This window comes from Panicum virgatum, chromosome 6K (assembly GCF_016808335.1).
Source record: "Panicum virgatum strain AP13 chromosome 6K, P.virgatum_v5, whole genome shotgun sequence".
NCBI lineage: Eukaryota > Viridiplantae > Streptophyta > Magnoliopsida > Poales > Poaceae > Panicum > Panicum virgatum.
In genome coordinates, this window is record NC_053141.1 from 36,528,660 (window position 1) to 36,538,825 (window position 10,166).

Sequence of the window (10,166 nt, forward strand, 5' to 3'; positions counted from 1 at the left end):
CCCAAAGTTAACCGAGGCAAGCAGCTAAGCATGATTCCTTGCACCTATCTAATTTGATTAGTTTAGCTATCTCACTCGGGTACTGTTGGGTTGCTTATATATTATGTATGTATTGCATTTTTGTACCTACTTGCATGCATTATCTTTTCTTGATTTGTTATCTTTGTTCTTGGCACTAGTTAGTCAGTTAATCACTTAACTTGACTAGATGCTTAGCCCTGCTTAGGATATTTATATTGCTCGCTAGACAGGAATAGTTTGGAGGATCACATTTACCGATTACCCTTGATCGCACTGATTCAGTTTGGTTGTTAAGGGTTTGGTGGTATCGAGATTCGAGCGGAATGGTAGGGCCTAGAGAATGAAGTCACATAGGCATAGTCCGCTCGGATCGTTTAAGGACCGTCCGTGGATGACGTCGGCTTTGAGCACCTTTCCGTGCTACCACATATCCAAATAATGGTACGGATGAGCCAATTACCTCCTTTGACTTGATCATTGAGGCCCGGTCCTAGATGCGTGGCCAAGGGGCTATGTAGAGAGGCTTAGGGGTGTCCCCGGTGGACCTAAGTGACTCTCCGCGCAAGCTAGGCGTACCCTCAACGGTTGAGCCTTGTTGGGAACGGTTGACGCGAGTACCCCCTTATCCAACCTAGCTAGTTGGGTGAGCCGCATGGTCCTTGTGTCGTGTGGGTAAAGTAGTACACCCTTGCAAGGTTAAATCAATTCGAATTGCCGCGCTCTCGGTTATGAGCAAGCTCTTTGTCTGTTGAACTCTTCGTAGAAAGTTTCGGTATGTGGGAGTGGTTCTTATCACCTCGATGATCGATAATAGTTTATATAACACTCTCAATCAACTAAAATTGTTTGGGGTTGGGCAATATTAATCAATTTGGCTAGGTGATAAGAGCTCATGTTTCTGCAATAATTACTTAACATCAAAGCTTTTACTTAAGCCATTGCATGATCCTTGTTTATTTAATTGCATAAGTCTTGCGAGTACCTTTTGTACTCAGGTTGCTTTCTAAACCTAGTTGCAGGTGAGCCCGAAGTGGTGTTCGGCCACTTCTACCCCGCCGATCCAGGTACGGAGGAGTAGTAGGTCGCTGCGGTCGTGGTGGTGTCCTTGAGCAAGACACCGTCATCTTAAGTATGTTGATATCGTAGTCGAGCTCCGTGAGAGCATGTAAATTCAATAAACTCTAAGTTCCTGATTAATATGGATTTCGTGAGCCCAAGGCTTGTAATGGAAGTTAGTTTGAACCCTCCTATGTTAAAACTATGTTGAACTTGGTAATGTAAAACTGCTATTATGGTTCTGTGGTGACATATCTGATTGTAAACGGTATGTGCATATATTGGATCCTGGACGTATGTTGGAGCACATACCGGGACTACCGGATTTGATGTTATTTTGGACGGATGACGTGTCGGTTATTCGTCTCTCTAGATGTGGGATAACACGTGGCACGCTCTCCGGGCAGCACGTGTTAACTTTCATCTAGATGATAATGACCGGCGGTTCGTTTAAAATAGTATCAAATTGGGCGGTTCTCACAATGTCCTTAGTAAAACTCTATGTTCACGGGTTGGATCATTTAGTTATTTTGCAGTTCCAGTTCATTATATGTGCCCGCATGATTCTCAAAAGGTTGGTTTGAAGTGCAACACCTAAATAATTTTGCAGAACCTAATCGGCTAGTGTCTCACTGGCATTTACATTTAGAATAATATCAGATATTTAGTTTTGTTATAGTGCTGTTAGTCCCTAAACTCTTCTTTGCATCCTCAGGTGTGAACATTGAAATTTCGGTGCAGAATGGAAATGATGGCCTTAAAAGCACTGCATGTCCTGGACAGGGCCCAAGCTTGCTTGATAATCCGGGATTTTTCTTTGTGCCAGTGGGATAATTTTGCTTGGAAGGGCCACTTGGACTATGATGTTACAGCTTGCCAACTTAAGGTCATCCAAATAAAAGTTTTGTTCTTTTCTTCCATCATTATTAAGACTTTAGGGAACTGCTTAAATGGTGATTATGTAACATTGGCCTGCTTTTTTAACATGGAGAAAATGGTAGACTTGAGATTGCTCCTTTGGCATCACTACCGAAGGATGGATTACTATGTAATGATACAGTACTTGATGGTCAAACGTGGCTGGAGGAGGCTATTTTTGTGATCTGTTCTATTCTGCTGTTAAAATTTGCCATATGTAATTTTACTGACCTGGTTTGCTGAAATATGATGTGTTTGAAGGGGTAAGGGTAAATCTGTCCAGAAATTGTGTTTTATGATCTCTTTGGGTTGAAAATACTATTATATGAGTTACAGTGTCCTGTGGCAAATTACATTGATTGGAAAATATCTTTGGGCAAAGGGATGTTGTTTTTTTAGTGGCTACTAGCAAAAGTCACATTTGAAGGATGTCCCCCAGCAAATTTATCCTTGTGGGTTTTGGTGCGCGGCGCAGTAGGGTTTTGGGTTCGGGGGTGGGCCAGCGTGAGGTGAGGTGGGTCCCACGGCATGGTGAGTCATCCAAATGGCCAGAATTGGTATTGGTGAGTCATGCACCCAAAAAGATTCCTGTCCACACTCCATAGTGCTGCTGCACTACCTCTACTGTGTCTCTGGTTAGCGGTTTGCAGTTGGTGGTGTGAGGGTTGAAAGGATTTTGTTGGTTATGGACTTGTGGTATGGTAACATTGGAAGATAAATGCTATTAGAAGGGGGTGGTACCTTACTATGGGGGAAATGGTGACCAGCCATGCTAAAATCATGTCGTTTTTGTTGAGTGGACTAATATGGTATGAGCTAATTATATGCGGCGGTGGTTATTAAATAAGTTTGCCATGTTCAAGATACCGTTTTATTAAGATTGTATTGCATTTAGGGCATATACGATGTGAAATTTCTAATAGTGATATGTAACGATGATATGGTGCCATTTCGAAAAAGACATTGACTCTAAGAAAAACAGGTGGGAGATGTGGAAGATAAGTGCCACTGAAATGACATAGACACGTACTAAATGAAAAAAAAATCATGATCAATCTGCTATCATGTCATCTTTTTCGATTCATGACAATACCGACTAGTTAGTGGGTGATTGGTAGTTATGATCATACAGATGTAGGATTGAGGGCTATAGATTTGCAGAAAAGTTTACAATGAGTTAATGGGTTAACTAAATGTAAGGGAGAGAAGAATTGGAGATAAAACTAGGTGAGGTACTTGTTTTGTAGGATTCAACATGTCCATCGCAATGAAAAAGATTGGTGTTTAGCACGTTGTCAACATTGGTTGAGATGCTCCATGAGCGATTGCAGTTGCGGAGACATCCACCATTTATTTCAATAGGCATATTGAATACGTAATTTCAAGTGTTACTCTCTCTGTTCCAACTTCCAAATTATAGCTCACTTTAGTTTTATCTTAAGTCAAAACATATGTATTTTGATCGTGTTTATAAGAAAAGACACCAATATTTTACAATTAGTTTCATTTAGTCCATCATGAAATATATTTTGAAGGTGCATTTATTTTGATAGACTGTGTGGGTACATCTAGCATGTTGGCGCCTTGGGTGCTCCAAGTTGACAAATGAAACAAGAGTGGACGTAACACTAGTTTTTAGTCTGTTTGGGTCCACCAGCTGATAGCTGGTAGCTATCTTTAGCTGGGGTGATCCAAATGGAGCCAGCTAACACATAGTTAAAGTCCTTCGGCTAATCTCAATGGGTAGTTTCATTTTTTCGTTTTCAAGAGTGTCATATCACCAAAACGCAAATAAAACCATGGATGAAACTCACCCCATAATGTATTGCTTCATGTTTGCTATTTCATAGGCTCTTGTCCTATTTAATTCTAAGACTCATCAAGTGTTGCTAACTGTGCATACATGATTTCATCTAGATGAAACTCATTTCATCTCTCTTCTCATTAAATCAGTGTCACATCATTTAAAATAGTGACATGACACCCTATTTAATGTGTATAAAACTCTCATAAAATCTCCACCGGAAGTGGTCTTATAATAACTAGCTAAATAATGATGATCCAATTAGATGATGTTAAAGGGAATCTTGTCATTGGTGAATCAAAGAAGATGAAAGAGAGAGCTGGCAAAGATATCTAGCGATCATCTTCCTCAAAAAAAAAAAAGATATCTAGCGATCATCTAGGCCAGCGCATGTGTACTCCACCTGAGCAAAATTAAATGTTGATGCAAGCTTCGTAGAGGCAACAGGACAGGCATGCACAGGTGCAGTGGTAAGGAATCACCGAGGTCACGTCGTGGTCGTGGTCTCGTCATGGTGTGTACTTTTTGACTGTCTTTCAGCAGAGGAGGTAGAAATTGCAGCGTGCTGTGAAGGACTACGGCTGATTTCACAATGGTGTCATGGGTGGAATCAGATAACAACACAGTATAGAAGAAGCTTGATGTCAGAGGAAAGAGACCGATCAAGCTAGCACCATGGATTGTTGATGCAAAGGAGTATATGTCAAATTTAAAGGAATTCAGGTTGCAACATGTAAAGAGATGCCAAAAGACAGTAGCACACGAGTTGAGTCCAGGGTTTTTTTTACCGACCGGTACCGATTCGAAAACCGCGGTTATCGGTGTAACCGGTCCGGACCGGTTCCGCCGTTTCGGTACCGGCCGATTGGAAACCGATCCAAATTTAAAATTTAAATTTGAATTCAAAAAAATGAAAAATTTCTAAAAATACTTCAAGTTGCGACGAATCTAATGGTGTCAAATTTTTTTAAATATTTATTTATTTAGTATACTTTGCGGGCATTTAAATTTAAACCAAAAAAGAAAAAGAAAAAAATGGCAAGACTACAAGGTTGAGCTGCTTAGAGTGCGATGTTTGAATGTGATGTCCACCGCCGAATACCAAATGGCGTCCCAAATGGGGGTCTTCCCATTCTTACGTTTAACTTTTATTGATGTGTATCAGTGACTATTGTATTTGTATGCACGATTATGACTATGGTATTTGTATGCACGCTTATTATTATTGTATTTGTATGCATGATTGTAAATTGTTGCTTTGGTGTTGTCTTTTACATTAATATGTGCATAGCTCCTGCCAAAATTTTCATTTATTTCACACCGGAGGACCACTTAAAAGCCATCGGTTTTTTGTTCACCGAACCGGTTTACCGAGCAAACCGATCGGCTAACCGGTGGAACTGTGATTTTTTGTTTGAAATTTGAATTTGACTGGTTTTTACTGTAACCGGTCAAACCGGACCGGTTTACCGAAACCGGATGGCGGCAGTTTCATCGGACCGGTCGGGAAAAAACCTTGGTTGAGTCATCGCGTACCGCGTGTTAATGCGTATGCGGTGTGGTTAGCAGGTGTTCCAGAATGTATCAAACACCTTGTTGAAACACCTTGTTCTTAAAGATTGTAATGCTGCCATGACTGATAATCTATAAAGGCTCTGTTTAATCGCAAAAAAAAACTAATTCTAGCTAACTAGCTAATGGATTATCTTTGTGGATCCAAACCGAGAATTTTTCTTATTTGTGGAAATGGGACAGCTTAAAATATGTTTGGACAGAAAAGAAAAAGAATGCGAAGATGGGCCATTCGACTCTTCCAAGAGTTTGTTTGGAACCGCTTAAAATGTGCTTACGGCCCACCCAATACACATAGGCTCATGCAAAGCCCAACAACCATATTTGTGCCAAAACTGAGATTCATCCACCCCGCGCGGGCTTGAAAGACCGGATCTGGACCTTCCAATCTGCCCATAAATCGACGCCCGAATTCTACTCTTGCCCGCCTGAGACAGATACACGCAGAGATTGGCAAAATAGAGCAGGTAAGTGATCGGTCCTTGTTTTGCTAAAAAAAAGTGATCGGTCCTTGTACAAGGGTTGTTGCTTGTATTCAAAGAAGTGATGTTCCAATAGAAATTAGTCCCTAAGCTGATGTTTCTGTTCCTTTTCATATCATGTCAATATAATCAAATTGTTAAAGAATTAGCTGCAATAACCGCTCAAGTAAATTCCTAAATCTAAAGTTAATCTAATCGTACAACTTCACATCAAAGATTTTCTACGTCAATTTAGTTTGAACATCCTAATTTGTGATGTTAAAAGTGGTATATTTGGAAGGCATCCATCTCTTTCCTACACTTTTTAACCACTTTTGTGCACTTGCAGCTTCCTATGTAACTTAGTAGTGGTAAGTTCTGTTTAGTTTCTGATATTGCATACTATTCACTTGCTTTGTGAAAAGTATGCCTTTGATTATGGGTCACGATGGAAATGGTTTAGCTCTTGATTATAGAAAATGTCAAAAGAAATTCAATACAGCTTTTCCTAAGTTTCCAACTAACCTAATATGGTCGCGTGGAGATGACGCCGCACGCATAAAGGAATGCTATTTATGTACCATTATCCCACTTGTGAAAAGTTAATAATGTTACTTTTGTTATCTGAGTGCAATCCTCGGGTGAATCCTTTACGCATGAATGACTCAGACGCCACTATATATTTATAACTATCTTCGGAAGTGATTCTCCTTTACTTATAGCTTTTCTCATTTTGTGAAACAAGGAAGGTTACAAGAAAGCAACTACCCGTGATCAGTATAGATGCACGCACAATATTCATTCTGCGCATTAACACCCATCTATTTATCTAGGCACTCTCTGTATTCTTCCTTTATCTATAAGAAAATCAAGAGATTAAAGTGCATGCATAGTCCTTAAATTTGTTTGGATGTGTCATTTAGGTCCCTCTGCTCTGAAATTGCAGATTTGGATCCCTAAACATAGCGTCGAGTGTCATTTAGATCCCTTCACTCTCAAATACAAATCTAGCTCTCTAAACTGAGCTTCGGGTGTCACCTAGGTTCCTGTACTATCAAAATACAGTGACATCCCAATTAAATTGGTAAAACACTTAGTTTTTATCAATATAATTTATTTATACTAAATAAAGTAATTTTTAGCTCAACGTGAATAAAAGAATGTTGGTGAGTATGAATCCAGGAAGGTTGATAATATTCTTACTTCGGAGGCAATATCTTAGTTTGTTAGGTCTATATGACAACCATATTTTGTTCTTAGAAGATTGTTCAAACTAAATAATTTGTAGCTGCACCTGCCAAACTAGAAAGCAGAATCAGGGCTTGTGAACACCTTGAATGACCAAATGATGGGGCAACATAATCATTTAGAAAAGAAGGCAACGAAAGTAGAATCCTGCTTGAAAGCACAATATTTGATCCTATTATATCTTATTGCTGGGATGTAACTATATTTTACGAGTATAGGGTATATGACGCCCGAAACTAAGTCTAGGGGTTTAGATTCACATTTTGATAACATTTTTTTAAAAACCGCATTTTGATAACATATATGGACATAATGACACACCCGAGACTAAGTTTAGGGAGCAAAAAGATCTGCAATTTGAAAGTAGAGGGATCTAATAAGTGACACAGCCGAACAAATTTAAAGACCGGACATGCACTTTACTCAAAAGACTATATTATAAGTTTATAACCATATAACTGAAGGCACGGGTCATGATCGACACTCTTCACCTATTTGTTTCAGGCATATAGACATATACACCAATAGACAACGCAGGTGCTTGACCTCTAGGATCTAGGTAGATCCATTCTCCATTCGTTGAAGATCATCAATCTGAGATGGACACAAAGACGCCGTATATACTCGCCATTACCATAGTAGCCATCTACACTGGCATGTATGTGATATCCAAGGCTGCCTTCAACCAAGGAATGAACAGCTTTGTATTCGTCTTCTACCGCCAGGCTGCTGCATCACTTCTCCTGCTGCCTATCGCACTTGTCCTCGAAAGGTACGTCAGTAACTCGCAACTATCCAGCCTCTTACGTATTCTTGGGCGAGCTGATGAATAATTCGTTTAGTTCTCGATCGATTCTCAGGAAAAATGTGCAGTCGTTGCGCCTTGGGCTGCTCCTGAAGCTGTTTTTCCTCGCCTTGATTGGGTATGCATGCTATTTTGCCATCTTCATACTCTGATTAGTCAATCGGCGGCTCCTTCGGTGAACAAGGAATGATTGGTGAATTTGCATGCCTTACATACGGCTATTTCTGTTTGCACGATGACATTATCAAGATCTGGTCTTAATTTGTATGAGATCATGTCATGTAGTTTATACTTCTGGAGCTAAATCTGCATGTCGTAGCGAAATCAGACGATATGATACTACTCCTATACACTATATTTATATCGTTTTGTAATTCCCAGGAACACATTAGGCATGAATTTCTGCAATGCAAGTGTGACGCTCACATCAGCGACTGTAGCCTCTGCAACAAGCAACTCCACCCCTGTGATCACCTTCTGCCTGGCACTGCTGCTGAGGTAACACCGCTATCTATATGCTCATCTTCCACCATATCCAGAGGATCAGCAAGCTTAAGAATCCTGCAAGATATATGAATGATCAGTTATTAGATTCCGCTATTTATACTAAGATCACGATCGATACGACCAGATTCAGAAATACAATTGTTTCTTAGATTGTTATTAACTGCTTCGCATGCATGCTACGGCATGGCAGGATGGAGGTGGTGAAATTCAGGAGCTCCTCAGGCATCGCCAAGGTGATCGGCGTGGCACTCTGCCTCGCCGGTGCCCTGACCATCGCCTTCTACACCGGGCCGCCGCTCCGTCCCATCAACCACCACCGTGCCTTCCGCACTCCCCATCATGCCTCAAAAGCTCCAACAAGTCGCGGGACATGGGTGCTCGGCACGTTCCTCATGCTTCTGTCCAACGTGACATGGTCCCTGTGGATGGTTTGGCAGGCCGCGCTGCTCAAGGAGTTCCCCAACAAGATGCTCCTAACGACAGCGCAGTGCGTGCTCAGCACGGCGCAGTCGTTCGTCGTCGCGGCTGTCGCCGAGCGGGACTTCGCAAAGTGGAAGCTCCGTTTCGACATCAGCTTGCTCGCTGTTGCTTACACCGTAATGATGATCTGCTACTCGCTCGAATGTTATCTTATCTGAAATTCTGAATAATTTTCGAGTTGCAGAAAGAGAAGCTAATGCGTGGCTGCTATGTTTTTTTGCATTATGCATGTATGGATCGATCAAATGGTTGAGACAGGGGTTTGTGGTGACTGGAGTTTCCTACTACCTGCAAGCATGGTGCGTGCAGATAAAAGGCCCGGTCTTCCTCGCCGTATGGAGCCCGCTCTGCTTCGTGTTGACAACATTCTGTTCCTCCTCCTTACTTGGAGAGATCGTTCACCTCGGCAGGTAAGTCCCAAATTGTATTGCTACAAGAGCAAATTAAAGGGCTCGCGTTGAATTATGTTGAGCAGCTGATCTTGTCCCTTTTCTTCTTCTCATTGGCAGCATCGTGGGCGGACTCCTATTGGTTTGCGGCCTTTACAGCGTCTTATGGGGTAAAAGCAGGGAGAGCAGGGTTTTTGAGTGTAGGGCCAACACTGTCAATGGTGTACAAGATGGACAAGAACACAAGAATCCTCAAGCGGCGGAGCTTGGCGAGAGAGAGCGAGAGGAAGAAACGTCAATGTCAGCAGTCAAAGTAGTGTGATAAAAAATATACTGCCTCTAATTCATTTATGTCGTCGTTGTTGTTACAAATTAAGCCACCAAAATTGTTGCATTAAAGTTTATAATAATTAACAGCTGCTTAAATGCAGAAATTTAAATATAGACGATAGGGAAATAGTTTTTTAAAAAGCTTCATCCTAGGTACAAGCACACCACAAACTCCCTATCTAACAGGTTATCAGGTGCAAACTAATCTCTTCATGGAAACTATGCAAACTTCAATCTGAACCACCGGATCAACATCCAAGGGACATGAGAAAGGGGTAATTTTACAATTAACTGCCCGCCCTTGGATTAGATAATCACACTTTTGCAAATCTCTCTCCCACTCCCCCTGTGCCCTCCCCTTGGATGTTGATCCGATGGCCTAGATTGAAGTTTGCATAGTTTCCACGGATAGGTTGGTTTGCACCTGATATGTTCCCTTTTAAATATAGATGACAGGGAAAAGTTGGATGTTAGTGTTTTGGATAGAAATCACCTGGTTAAGACATCTTCTCACCAACCAATCAGGACATATATTAGCCAGTTGTAAACACACCCAAGGGAAATATTAAAATATT

General features: G+C 41.1%; 1 protein-coding gene across 1 annotated transcript; it reads left to right on the top strand.

Moving 5' to 3' along the window:
- Window positions 1-5,883: 5,883 nt before the first annotated feature.
- Window positions 5,884-9,727, top strand: LOC120712417 (WAT1-related protein At5g64700-like). The gene is made up of 6 exons (XM_039998197.1): window positions 5,884-7,852; window positions 7,941-8,003; window positions 8,267-8,383; window positions 8,583-8,988; window positions 9,131-9,282; window positions 9,382-9,727. The coding sequence occupies exons 1-6, from the start codon at window positions 7,680-7,682 to the stop codon at window positions 9,581-9,583; spliced, it is 1,113 nt and encodes a 370-aa protein (XP_039854131.1). The 5' UTR covers window positions 5,884-7,679; the 3' UTR covers window positions 9,584-9,727.
- Window positions 9,728-10,166: the final 439 nt, after the last annotated feature.

Coding starts and splice junctions, on each gene's coding strand:
- LOC120712417 (XM_039998197.1), top strand. CDS start 7,680: ATGGACACAAAGACGCCGTATATACTCGCCATTACCATAGTAGCCATC. Junction 8,004..8,266: donor TTTTTCCTCGCCTTGATTGG/GTATGCATGCTA, acceptor TGTAATTCCCAG/GAACACATTAGGCATGAATT. Junction 8,384..8,582: donor TGCCTGGCACTGCTGCTGAG/GTAACACCGCTA, acceptor ACGGCATGGCAG/GATGGAGGTGGTGAAATTCA.